This window comes from Thamnophis elegans, chromosome Z, assembly GCF_009769535.1.
Source record: "Thamnophis elegans isolate rThaEle1 chromosome Z, rThaEle1.pri, whole genome shotgun sequence".
Taxonomy (NCBI): Eukaryota; Metazoa; Chordata; class Lepidosauria; order Squamata; family Colubridae; genus Thamnophis; species Thamnophis elegans.
This window is the reverse complement of record NC_045558.1, coordinates 144,003,109-144,016,303: the sequence shown is the minus strand read 5'-3', so window position 1 is coordinate 144,016,303 and position 13,195 is coordinate 144,003,109. Positions and strand designations below refer to the sequence as shown.

At 50.3% G+C, this 13,195-nt stretch overlaps 1 protein-coding gene across 1 annotated transcript in view; it reads left to right on the top strand.

Moving 5' to 3' along the window:
* Nucleotides 1–1,204: 1,204 nt before the first annotated feature.
* The window catches only part of POLR2A (RNA polymerase II subunit A), a 37,130-nt gene continuing 25,139 nt past the window's right edge, over nucleotides 1,205–13,195 (top strand). The window contains exons 1-8 of the mRNA XM_032237867.1: nucleotides 1,205–1,358; nucleotides 4,894–5,026; nucleotides 5,393–5,529; nucleotides 6,179–6,352; nucleotides 9,169–9,450; nucleotides 9,638–9,799; nucleotides 11,744–11,964; nucleotides 12,082–12,214. Coding sequence (XP_032093758.1) covers nucleotides 1,269–1,358; nucleotides 4,894–5,026; nucleotides 5,393–5,529; nucleotides 6,179–6,352; nucleotides 9,169–9,450; nucleotides 9,638–9,799; nucleotides 11,744–11,964; nucleotides 12,082–12,214 — 1,332 coding nt within the window. The 5' untranslated portion in view covers nucleotides 1,205–1,268. The remainder of the gene's footprint in view (nucleotides 1,359–4,893; nucleotides 5,027–5,392; nucleotides 5,530–6,178; nucleotides 6,353–9,168; nucleotides 9,451–9,637; nucleotides 9,800–11,743; nucleotides 11,965–12,081; nucleotides 12,215–13,195) is intronic.

Below are 13,195 nucleotides of genomic sequence, written 5' to 3'. Positions count from 1 at the left end.
GAGGCCTTGCAGGCCGCCGGCCGGAGCGTTCCATCCGGCTCGGCTTCGCGCTCGACAAAAGCTGGCTCTGTTGAGCGAGCCGACTCTCCACCCTCGGGGCCCCTTCGGCCATTTTCGGAAAAGTTCGGCTTGTGGCCACACACCCCTCCCCTCCCCTTAAGGAGCGGCTTTGTTTTCCCCGCCTTTCGCAGCTCATGAATAGTCAATGAGGTGCGTCGAAAATCTTCGGGAAAGGAGCCTGCTTCCGTAAGGACTGTACCATAAGCAAAAGAGGGGGGGGGAACCAGAATAATGAAGGAAATTGTATATTAATCTAATTTGAGAGCCGGTCCTAATGAGGAGGCTTGGCTTGTAGAATAAGTATTCCTTCCTGAAATAACCTGCTTTGCAAGAAAAACCCTGCTTCCATTGCATTGCTAACGAAGAGTTTGTTTGAAAAAAACACAACTAATTCTAGCAAGCATGCCAATAACATTTTATCCGCGCTTTTCCGTAACCTAATTACCGCGTTTGCAAAAAAATAACAATTAAAAAGCACGACGGAGCTGAAAGTGAGCGCAAACCGAAAACTGGATCGCCCCCCCCCCCCAAAAAAAATTTCAACGAAGCCTAAATAATATTTATATCATTTACTTACTGCACACTTCCTCACCGCCCCCCCCCCATGATTTGGTTTGATCCTTCCTCCCTCTCCGCCGCCGCCTCTTTTTCTTGTTTTCCCTCGGGGCCCTAGCCACGCCCCCTCCCGTCCGGAGGCGACGCAGCCGCAGCCCCGCCCCTTTCTGCGTCATCGCCCTTGCCGTCGTACTCCTGTAGCCCCGTGCCCGGGGAGCGAGGCTATATAAAGGCGGCGACGGAGCAGCTTCGCTCAGTCGCGCCGGAGAGCGCGGAGGGAGAGGACAGGAGGGAGGGAAGAAGCGGCCGGACGTGGTCGCGTGTCGGGGGGGGGAGCTCTCCTGTCGGGCGAGCCTATCCTCTTTCCCCGCCGGCGTTACGAGACGCCGCACGCTTCCCCCGGGAGACGAGAGTTCGGGCCGGCGGCGTTAAAAAAAAACAACAACAACCGGAGAGTTGGGGGAAGGGCCGGCGGCTGCTGCTGTGGCTTCTTCCGGGCTGGTGACGGACTAAGGCGGAGGCAGAGCAGCGTCACGTGACTCCGGGGGAAAAAGGAAGGGAGGGAGGGGGGGGGAAAAAAGCGGCGGCGGCGGCGGCGGAACGGGAGGAGGAGGAAAAAAAAAGAAAAGAAAGAAAAAGAGGGGGCCGCCAAGATGCACGGGGGCGCGCCCTCCGGGGACAGCGCGTGCCCGCTGCGCACCATCAAGCGCGTGCAGTTCGGGATCCTCAGCCCGGATGAGATGGTGGGTGGCCCAACGTTTGGGGGTGGGGTGGGAGGTTGGCGGGGGGGGGGGTTCCTCCTCTCCCCCCCCACCCACCCCAAAAAAGTTTGCTTTTCCATCGGAATTTGGAAAGTGGGTCTTGGGATACTTAGGGTGGTTTCTATGACCCCTCCCCCCGTCCCCAGATTTTCCCAAGCAGCCCCCCCCCCTTCTTTCTTGGGGAGTTTGCAAGTTTTTGCAAGAAAAAGATGGAAAAGGGTCTTCAGTTAAGGGGGTTCTCCGAGCCCCTCCGTTTTCTTAAGTGCCCCCCCCCAATCTTTCTTGGGGACAGTTTGCAGGTTTTGCAAGAAAAGAAAAAAAATGGGGACTTAAGGGTTTTTTTTTCCACCCCCACCATTTAAGTGCCCCCCCCCCTAGATTGTCCCAAGCAGCCCCCTTCTTTCTTGGGGACAGTTTGCAAGTTTTGCAAGAAAAAAAATGGGGACTTAAGGGGTTTTTCCCACCCCCACCATTTAAGTGCCCCCCCCCAGATTGTCCCAAGCAGCCCCCTTCTTTCTTGGGGACAGTTTGCAAGTTTTGCAAGAAAAGAAAAAAAATGGGGATTTAAGGGTTTTTTTTCCACCCCCACCATTTAAGTGCCCCCCCCCACTGTCCCAAGCAGCCCCCTTCTTTCTTGGGGACAGTTTGCAAGTTTTGCAAGAAAAGAAAAAAATGGGGACTTAAGTAGTTTTTTCCCACCATTTAAGTGCCCCCCCCCACCAGATTGTCCCAAGTAGCCCCCTTCTTTCTTGGGGACAGTTTGCAAGTTTTGCAAGAAAAGAAAAAAATGGGGACTTAAGTGGTTTTTTCCACCCCCACCATTTAAGTGCCCCCCCCTAGATTGTCCCAAGCAGCCCCCTTCTTTCTTGGGGGCAGTTTGCAAGTTTTTGCGAGAGAAAGATGGAAAAGGGTCTTCGGTTATCTTAAGGGGCCTCTCCCACCCCCACCATTTAATTGCTCCCCATCTTTCTTGGGGACAGTTTGCAGGTTTTGCAAGAAAAGAAAAAAAATGGGGACTTAAGGGGTTTTTTCCACCCCCATTTAAGTGCCCCCCCCAGATTGTCCCAAGCAGCCACCTTCTTTCTTGGGGACAGTTTGCAAGTTTTTGCGAGAGAAAGATGGAAAAGGGTCTTCGGTTATCTTAAGGGGCCTCTCCCACCCCCACCATTTAATTGCTCCCCATCTTTCTTGGGGACAGTTTGCAGGTTTTGCAAGAAAAGAAAAAAAATGGGGACTTAAGGGGTTTTTTCCACCCCCATTTAAGTGCCCCCCCCAGATTGTCCCAAGCAGCCACCTTCTTTCTTGGGGACAGTTTGCAAGTTTTTGCGAGAGAAAGATGGAAAAGGGTCTTCGGTTATCTTAAGGGGCCTCTCCCACCCCCACCATTTAATTACTCCCCATCTTTCTTGGAGACAGTTTGCAAGTTTTTGCAAGTGTCAGTGCTGCTTTGCAAGAAAGGAAATGTGGGGAAGGGTCTTCAGTTACTTAAGGGTGTCCTCTGACCCCCACCATTTTCTCAAGTGCCCCCCTCTTCGGGAGGGGGGGGCTTTGCAAGTTTTTGCAAAGGAAATAAATTGGCGATTTCCAAACTTTGCACTTTCATCGGAATTTGAGGGGGGGGGTTGTCTTGGATTATTTAGGGGTTTTTGATGACTCTCTGACAACTCTCCCGAGCAGCCCTCTTTCCTTGGGAGGTCTTTGCATGTTGTTGTTTTTTTGCAAATGCTTTGGCGAAAACAAAAATGCATTTTTTTGGGGGGTGATCTTGAGTTACTTAGAAGTGGGGGGCTGTGATCACCCCACTCTCCCAAATGCCCCCCCTCTTGGGAAGTTTGCAGTTTTTCCAAGTGCAAATGGCTCTTTTCCAAAAAAAGAAAGAAAATGCATCAGGTGTCAGCGGCCTTCCTTTTGGAAGTGGTTTCACTCTGGATTGGGGGTCTCTCTTCATCTTTTTCTCTCTCCCCCTGCCCCTTCATTTCTTTTAATCCTGATTTTTAAGAGAGAGGGGCTTGATCAAGATCAGGGCCCAGCATGATCCTTGTCTAGTTCTGCCTTTTAAAAGCTTCTGCCGCCCGAATTTAATTGGGTGTCTTCCAATTGTGGGTTATTCCAAAACAGCAAAAATTATTAATTTTATATGCTGCTAGTCTCGCTATCCGGAGTGACTCTGAGCAAGCTGATTGGCAGAGTTTTTGGTTGATGAAATGTCTAATCTGATTTTTATAATTGCACTTATTAATACTTTACAGGAAACTTTTAAGTAGGTTTTGTTTATCAAATTTATATGCAGCTTGTCTCGCTATCCAGAGTGACTGGGCAGACAAATTGGCAGCCATGGGAATCCTCAAATAATTTAATTGCTGGAATTTCAGATTGTTTTACTGAATTTTTATCCCGCCTTTATAAATCACTCAAAGCAGGGATTATTCCTAATCTTTTTCCCCACAACAACCCTGTGAGGTCGGCTGGGCTGAGATGAACTGGCCCATATTTACTCAGTAGCTACAAACTTGATTTCTTATTGAATCCCCTTCATTTTGTATCATTTTGTATTATTTTATTTACCTTTTTGTTACATTGTAAGCACCCAGAGTCTGCAACATTGAGATGGGCAGCATATGAATTTAATTATAATTATTATAAGTAACTCATTTATAAGTAAATAAAAACCCAGTCATCTGATCTAAAAGTATTCTGCAGCCACAACCAACTTTTTTTTATTCCACTTTTGTCCAAAATTCTGCCAAGCCAGATTTTCAAGCTCTCCTCCTGTTTTTTTCAAAAGCCCCTCCTGTGTGGGAATGGGAGGGGGGGGGAGCCCAGAATGTCAAACAGCAAAATCCTGTTTCCCCCCTCCCCATTAGCAAAATATCTTGTTAAACCAGAGGTGTGTTAAACATGTGGTTGTGACAATTTGAAAAACCATCTTATTGGGGTGGTGGGAAAAAAATGGTCATCCCTTTTGGCAGTAAATCTGTTTTAAAAGAGATGACTAATCAGCAATTTTATTTAGTTTTTTAATTTAATTTATAAGCAACCCTTATTTCTATAAATAAGACAGCAAATATATCCAACACACTTTCCTCCCATTTACCCTACAAAAATTCTGAGATGGGCTGGGAGGAGAGAGAATATCTGCTTCAAAGTCACTAAGCTGGGTTCCATGCCTAAGGTGGGACTAGAACTCTCTTTTATCACCTGGTGATTGATCCAAAATCATCCTGCTGGGTTTCATGCCTAAGGCAGGGCTAGAACTCTCATCACCTGGTGGTGATTGGTCCAAAGTCACCCAGCCAACTGGTTTTTGATTCCCGAGGCAAGACTAGAACTCCCAGTCCCCCAGTTTTTAGCCTGCTTCCTTAATTATTAGGCCAAACTCTTTTCTCTCCCCCCTCTCCAAAGTATTAATTTCCACTCTGGCTCTTTGGGATTGCCACTGTTTTGTGGCACATTCACACGTTTTAACCAAAGACCCGTCGCACTCGGCACTCACCCGCTTTTTGCTTGCAATTTCTAGAAACGGATGTCGGTGACCGAAACGGGCATCAAGTACCCAGAGACCACAGAAGGCGGGCGCCCCAAACTCGGAGGGTTGATGGATCCTCGCCAAGGGGTCATTGAAAGGACCGGGCGGTGCCAGACATGCGCAGGTGAGGACCCTGGCGTTGCCCCCATCTGTGCCGTGGGCCGATAGGGTCGGGGGACATCGCTGCCTCCCATTTGAGAGTGGTGCGGTGGCCTAGAGGTGGAGCTCTCGCCTCACGATCAGGAGGCTGTGTGTTCAATCCCAGGTAGAGGCAGATATTTCTCTCTCTGGGCATAATGAGAATTTATCTGCCGAACGAAACTCCGCTCTGGCAACAGGAAGGGCATCTGGCCAGTAAATACTCAGCTCCATTCAGTTGCCCAGACTCCACCCTGCAAAGGATTATGGGGTCCTTAAAAGATGATGATGATGATGATGATGATGATGATGATGATGATAATCACTGCCGCCTCCTGTTTCTCTCCGGCAGGCAACATGACCGAATGTCCCGGCCATTTTGGCCACATCGAACTGGCCAAGCCGGTTTTCCACGTCGGCTTTTTAGGAAAAACCATGAAAGTCCTCCGGTGCGTTTGTTTCTTCTGCTCCAAACTGCTGGTCGATTCGGTGAGTAACGAGACCCCCGTGGCTAAGCGAGACGTTGGTTAAGTGAGTTTTAAGCCCCATTTTACGAACCCGCTTGCCGCCTTTGTTAAGCGAATCCCTGCAGTCGTTAAGTGAACCTGGCTTCCCCCGTGGACTCCGCTTGTCGGAAGGCCGCAAAAGGGGATCATGCAATCCCCGGGACGCTGCGACCGTCATAAATATGAGTCAGTTGCCACGGTTGCAAGTGTGGAAAAACTGCCCTCGGTCACTTTTGTCAGCGCTGTCGTAACTTTGAACGGTCGCTAAACGAACGGAAGTCGAGAACTACCTGTGATTTATTTATCTCTCTTAAATTTTGTATCTTTTTTTTCATCTTTTTAAAATTGTAAGCTAATGTTGAATGTTGATTTTATTTATATGCTGCCCTTTTCCCCCGAAAGGGGACTCAGGGCGGCTCACAACTCAACCAGGGAAGGGGGGATACAGACAAAATTAAAAATGACACAAGCTAAGTTATCAGAGTTATTACCTTCTTATAAGACGCACAGCCAATAAACTTTAGAAACAAAGGGAGAGATGGCCGAACTCCAGGGGGGGGGGCTCCGTGCCTCCCCCGTCTTGTGGGGCAGGGGGTGTCATTCCTTGTGTGTTTTCCCTTCTTTTCCTGCAGAACAATCCGAAGATCAAGGACATCCTGACCAAGTCGAAAGGCCAGCCGAAGAAGCGGCTAACCCACGTCTACGATCTCTGCAAAGGGAAGAACATCTGCGAGGGAGGAGAAGAGATGGATAACAAATTTGGGGTGGAGCAGCCCGAAGGGGACGAGGACCTCACCAAGGAAAAGGTGAGAAGCCGCCCCAACGTGGAGGGGGAAGGGAAGCCGGTTGAGCCCCCCCCCCCCCCAAAAAAAAAAAAACCCTCAGGAATTTCCCCACTGAGCTTGGTCACTTTTTCAGTCAAATCAGAAGAGAGCTGCGAGGGACCTTGGAGGTCTTCTAGTCCAACCCCCTGAAATGAGACCATATCTCATTCCAGACAAATGGCTGTCCAATCTCTTCTTAAAAACTTCCAGTGTTGGACAATAATAATAATAGCCTTTATTGTCATTGCACATCATGTACACAACAATATGAAGAGCCGAGGTGGCGCAGTGGTTAAGAGTGCAGTACTTCAGCTAACTGTTATCTGCAGTTCAGCTGTTCAAATCTCACCGGCTCAGGGTTGACTCAGCCTTCCATCCTTCCGAGGTGGGTAAAATGAGGACCCAGATTGTTGTTGGGGGCGATATGCTGACTCTGTAAACCGCTTAGAGAGGGCTGAAAGCCCTATGAAGCGGTATATAAGTCTAACTGCTATTGCTATATTGACAATTCACAACTTCTGGAGGAAAGCCGTTCCACTAGTTGATTAACAGACTTAATAGAGTTGGAAAGAGCCTTGGAGGTCATCCAGTCCAACCCCCTGCTCAAGCAGGAGACCCTATCCCACTTCATGCAAGTCGTCCAATCTCTTCTTTAAAAACCTCCAGTGATGGAACACCCACAACTTCTGGTGGCGAGTTGGTTCCACTGTTTAATTGTCCTCACTTAAGTTTCTCCTTTAATTCCAGGTTGCTCCTCTCTTTGATTGGTTTCCACCCATTGCTGCTTCTCCTGCCTTTGGGTGCTTTGCAGAATAGCTTGACCCCCTTCTTCTTTGGGGCAGCCCCCCCCCCCCCCAATGCTGGAAGACTGCTATCATGTCCCCCACTATTCCATCCTTTCTCCAGAGTAGCCAAATCCAAATCCTGCAGCCATTCTTCATATGTTTTAGTCTCCAGGCCTTTGATCCTCTTCGTTGCTCTTCCCTGGACTTTTAGTGCGAGGGAGCTGGACGTGGTTCGTCATAATTTGTTTGTGTTCTTCTTGTGGTACAATACCTTGTGTGCCTGGGTAGAAAAATCAAGGTTTAGCAAGCAAGAACTTCTGTTAACACTGGCTGTGTGTCTATCCCTCTTGTGAACATTCTATTTTCCCTATCGTGAAAATCACCGCCTGGTTATTTATTTATACTCCGCTTTTATTCTTTCCCCCCCACAACCACCCTGTGAGGTGGGTTGGGCTGAGACAGAAGAACTGGCTCCAGGTCCCCCAGCCAGCTTTCATGCGTAAAGTGGGACTAGAACTCCCAATCTCCTGGGGATTGGGCCAAATGGTTCCCCCAACCAGCTTCCATATTGTTTTTGCATTGTTTGATCGAAAGTTAAATTGATTTGCTTTGATTTTCAGCTTTTTGCAATTGCCCTTGCTGAAGCCCGTACAGAAGCTAGTTATTAGACTTGGGAACCTTTTCCCTTGGCAATAAAATAGGAAAAATATCCATATTTTGTCAGTCAGGTCTCAATCAGAAATAACTGTCTCGGATTCTATCTACCTGTTGCCTGGAAAAAACCCAGCTGTTTCCCTTCCCAGGGTCTGAATTTCCACCGGGAAATTAATACGCAGATGTTAACCCCTGTGATAATTTAACCCGCTAATCTTCCGAGGGGAATTTCATCAAACCGTGCGTGCCCCGCTTGCCGTTTCCATTTTGGAAAACGGATGCTCCACGCTTGTCAACTCGGAAGCAAGAACAAAACTCCCATTTAACGGCTGCTTTTTAGTTTTCCCCATCGGAATTTCCTTGCAGGTCACCCAAAGGGCAATTTTGCCAATTGCGCCTTAAGTTTTCTTCCGAATTAAAGTAATTGAGGCCCACTTAGGAGGAACCAAGTGGTTCCCCTGGAAGGCTCTGAGTCTAAACGAGCTTTTTATAAATTAATTGGGTCTGGATTTTGCCTAAAAGTCTACGCGGCTTGATTGAGGTTTCCTGTTAAACTCAAAAGGAAAAGTTGTGGCAACTCTCACACACACACACACACAAAATTAGGTAATAAGTAAGTGAATTTCAGTTTGGTCACATGTTGGTTTGCTAACGTTCTTTTGGATAATTCTTTAAAGACTATTCAGGTGAAAACAGAAATGCTCTCCCAGAAGAAGGAGAGAAAGAGAAATATTGTCTAGAGCGGAAATATACCTTTCAGGAGAATAGAGCATGGCTGTTGGCATCTATTTCAGTTCTCCAACTGCCTTTTGGTTTTAGATTTTTATTTTTATTTTGCCTGTATTGTTTTTGTAACTCAAAGCATCGCACAGACGAATGCTCGCTCCTTCCTTCCTCCTATTTTCTCCACAACAACAACAACCTTGTGAGGTGGGTTGGGCTGAGAAAGAGGGACCGGCCCAAAGTCACCCAGCTGGCTTTCATAGCTAAGGCTGGATTAGAATTCACCATCACCTGTTGATTGGCCCAAAGTCACCCAGATCTCTTTTCATGCCTAAGGCAGGACCACAACTCCCATTCTCCTGGTCCTTGGCCCAAAGTCACCCAGCCGGCTTTCATGGCTAAGGCAGCACTAGAACTCACCCTCTCCCAGTTTCTAACCTGATGCCTTCACCATTGGACCAAACGGGGGAAAATTGGAGGTGGAAGAGGAGTATTCAGTCCATCCATCCTCTTGAGTTGCTTCGTAAACAAGGGTGGGATAAAAATAAATAAATAAGGGTCCCAGAGAGGTTCTTTTGCACCAGGGTTTCCCTCCCCCCCCCAGCCCCCCAGTGACGCTGTCTTCTCTCCCTCAAGGGCCACGGGGGTTGTGGACGATACCAGCCGCGGATCCGCCGCTCGGGCCTGGAGCTGTACGCCGAGTGGAAGCACGTGAACGAGGACTCGCAAGAGAAGAAAATCCTGCTCAGCCCCGAACGGGTCCACGAGATCTTCAAGCGGATCTCGGACGAGGAATGCTTCATCTTGGGCATGGACCCCAAATACGCCCGGCCGGAGTGGATGATCTGCACTGTGCTCCCCGTCCCTCCCCTCTCCGTCAGGCCGGCCGTCGTCATGCAAGGCTCCGCCAGGAATCAGGTGGCTGCAGGCGGCTCGGGGGTGGGGGTGGGAAGGCTCGATTTGAACCCAGACCCCGCACTGGATTCACAGTCGGACACTGTCTTAGCCTCCATCCGAGCTTCCAGGGGGGGGGCTCACTCGGGGAAGGGCCACGGCTTGTTATTAGTCTCACTGACCCCGCCCCCCCCTCCCTCCTTCCCCCTAGGATGACTTGACTCACAAGCTGGCCGACATTGTGAAAATCAACAACCAGTTGCGGCGCAACGAGCAGAACGGGGCAGCCGCTCACGTCATCGCGGAAGACGTCAAGCTGCTCCAGTTCCACGTGGCCACCATGGTGGACAATGAACTGCCCGGGCTGCCTCGGGTAAGTGCCTGAACAAAGGGTAGGAAGGGCCCTAAGGACATTCCCCCCCCCCCCCAAAAAAAACCTGGCCACCATACTTTATAAAACAGTGCTTCTCAATCACGAACACTGGAAGATGGGTGGACTTCAGCTCCCAGGATTCCCATCCAGCCCTTGGAATTGTAGTCCCAGCACAGGAGGGTCAAATTTGATTTCATTGAGGGCCGCTTCAGGGTCGTGGTTGATCTTGGGGGCCCAAGTGGGCGCCGCTGACTGGGTAGGTGTGGGCATGGCCAGCTTGATGTCTCTCACAACGTGTGTGTGTGTGCCTGTGGTGGCCCAGGTGGGGCTAGGGGATCCATTGTCTCCATCTCACGCCCAGGGGTGGGATGGGGGGCAGCCCCACGGACCTAAGGCCAACTACGTTCCAGCCCCACCAAGTTGTAGATCAGCGCCTGGCTGGCCTGCCCTGGGGCCGAGGTTCCCGGGGGCCAGTCCTTCGCTGTTTCCAGGGCAGCCCCATGGGCCGGATCTAACCACATCGCGGGCTGGATCCGGCCCATGGGCCTTGAGTTTGATACCCTTGTCCTAGCACATCTGGAAGGCATCCGATAGGGGAAATGCCTAAGCGAATATTTCTCTATCTCAGCCACTCAAAGATAGGTGGAGCCCAGTTCCCAGAATTCCCCAGCCAGCATTCAGCCTGGATGGGACAAGAAGGAAATGGAACTTGGCTACGTTTATCACATTTTTTCCCCCATTGGGTAACTTTCTTAATAGACTGTGAGAATGCGGTCGATGTAACATATCTTGACTTCAGCAAAGTGGGAAAAGCCAGCTGTCCGGGGGTAATTCTGGGAGTTGAAGTCCACCCGTCTTTAAGGTTGAGAAATACTGCTTTTAGGGCAAAAGACTGCATCTTGGACTTGCCTTTCCTTCCTCCAGCGTCCAAGGGGGGGGAACACACATAATCCCAGTTTACCTGGACAACAGTCTAGACCAGGGGTCTCCAATAGCAATAGCAGTTAGACTTATATACCACTTCATAGGGCTTTCAGCCCTCTCTAAATGGTTTACAGAGTCAGCATATTACCCCCAACAATCCGGGTCCTCACTTCACCCACCTCGGAAGGATGGAAGGCTGAGTCAACCTTGAGCCGGTGAGATTAGAACCGCCGAACTGCAGATAACAGTCAGCTGAAGTGGCCTGCAGTACTGCACCCTAACCACTGCGCCACCTCAGCTCCAAACTTGGCCACTTTTAAGACTGGTGGACTTCCAACTGCCAGAATTCCCCAGCCAGCCATGTAGGGTAACTTTCTTAATAGACAGTGGGTACGCAGGAAGCGTAATATATCTTGACTTTCAGCAAAGTGAAACAAAGAGCTAGCTGGGGAATTCTGGGAGTTGAAGTCCACAAGTCCTGGTCTAGATAGGAAGCCTTGGGATCTCAAGCCGCTTATTGAGTTGGCTCTCTAATGAATCTCAACGTTGGGAAGGTGTTTCCTTTAAATCATTATTTATTGAGGAATAAATGATAGGGCCACCTAGCTTCATCCATGGTGACTCTGGGGAGCTTGCAACCATAAAGCCCAATCAAACCTCGTCAAACCCTCACTCCCCCCCCCTGACAACTATCCCACCATATCACCCTGGGGGGGGGGGTCTCCTAGCCCCTTTGTCGAAACCATGTCCCTGGATACTTTTGGAAGAGTGTCAAAAGTGGGGACCGAGCTTTATTTCCACGGGGGGACGATGGGCAGCCGAGTTCCTCCATTGCAGGATGAGAGGATGTGGGATTTTAGGAAACCCTCCCCCCCCTTCTAGGAAGGATCTGTGAAGACAGAGAGGGGGGAGGGTCTAAAATCCCACACGCTGCCTTGTTGATCCCCCTTCCCCAAAGCCCGGGTTCCTTTTTTGGTGTAACGTCTCAGAGGCCTGATGCCCGCTCTGGCTCTTTTGCAGGCGATGCAGAAATCCGGGCGGCCCCTCAAGTCCTTGAAGCAGCGCCTGAAAGGGAAAGAAGGCCGTGTGCGAGGGAACCTGATGGGCAAGCGGGTGGATTTCTCCGCCCGGACGGTCATCACGCCCGATCCCAACCTCTCCATCGACCAGGTGGGCGTGCCACGCTCCATCGCCGCCAACATGACCTTCGCCGAAATCGTGGCGCCTTTCAACATCGACAGGTGAGAGCCTTGAGGCCGGGCTGGCAGCCCCCTCCCTGCGACACTCGGCACTTGCCGCTGTGGCTGTCTCTCTGACTCTCGGCTCCCCCCTCATCTCCCCCCCCCTCCCCCCCCCAGGCTGCAGGAGCTGGTGAGCCGAGGGAACAGCCAGTATCCTGGTGCCAAGTACATCATCCGGCACAACGGAGACAGGATTGACCTCCGCTTCCACCCGAAGTCCAGCGACCTTCACCTGCAAATTGGGTACAAGGTCAGTCTGGTTGAAAAAGAGGGGCGTGTGTGGAGGGGGAACTGGTCCCAGTGGGGCAGGAGAGTAGCCCTAAACCCCCCCCCCCCCCAGTGGGCAGCCGGGTGGATTATCTTTCCTGCCAACTCCGGTTGGGCATCGTGTAAACGGCAGGAAATGCTACGCAGATAACGCTTGAATAACAACAGTTCATTTAGTGACGGTTCAAAGTTACAGCGGCACTGAAAGAAAGGGGGCTTGTGCCCATTTTTCACATTTACGACCATTGCAGCAGCCTTGCAATCACGCGCTCGAAATTCAGGCGCTTTGGCAACTGATTCACACTTACGACCGTTGTCGTGTCCCCTTTTGGAGGCGGTCCCCTTTTGCGACCGCCACGGGAGAAGCGAGATTCACAACCGGGTGACTGACTTCTCAACTGCAGTGATTCACTTAGCCACCGTGGCGAGGTCGCAAAACGGGGCAAAACTCCCTTAACAAATGTCTCACTTAACAACAGGAGCCTTGGCCTCAATTGTCGCAAGTCGAGGATGGCCTGTAGATAGTTCTCGACTGATGACCGCAATTGGGATCGGAATTTCTGTTGCTAAGTAAGGCGAGCAATTTTATGAGCTTTTCTAAAGCCCAGGGGGTTAAACGAATCATGGCAGCGACTCACACGGTCGTTAAGCGAATCCAGCTTTGCCCTGCTGGTTGGAAACTGGCCGGGAAGGTCACAAATGGGAGTCATGTGCTGGGATGTTGCGATCGTCATAAAGACACGGTTGCCAAGCAGCCAAGTTTTGATCGCGTGACTGTTGGGGATGCTATGGCGGTCCTAAACGTGGGCAGCGGTCGTAAGTCACTTCTTTCAGTGCTAAGCGGCCGTAAGCCAAGGACTATCTGTAACACACCTTTTTTAAGGGACAGAAAAACCGATCATTCTGCAAATCTTGGCAAATTGTTAGTTTGTGTTGTAACCAAGCCCAGAATTGAGGTTGATAG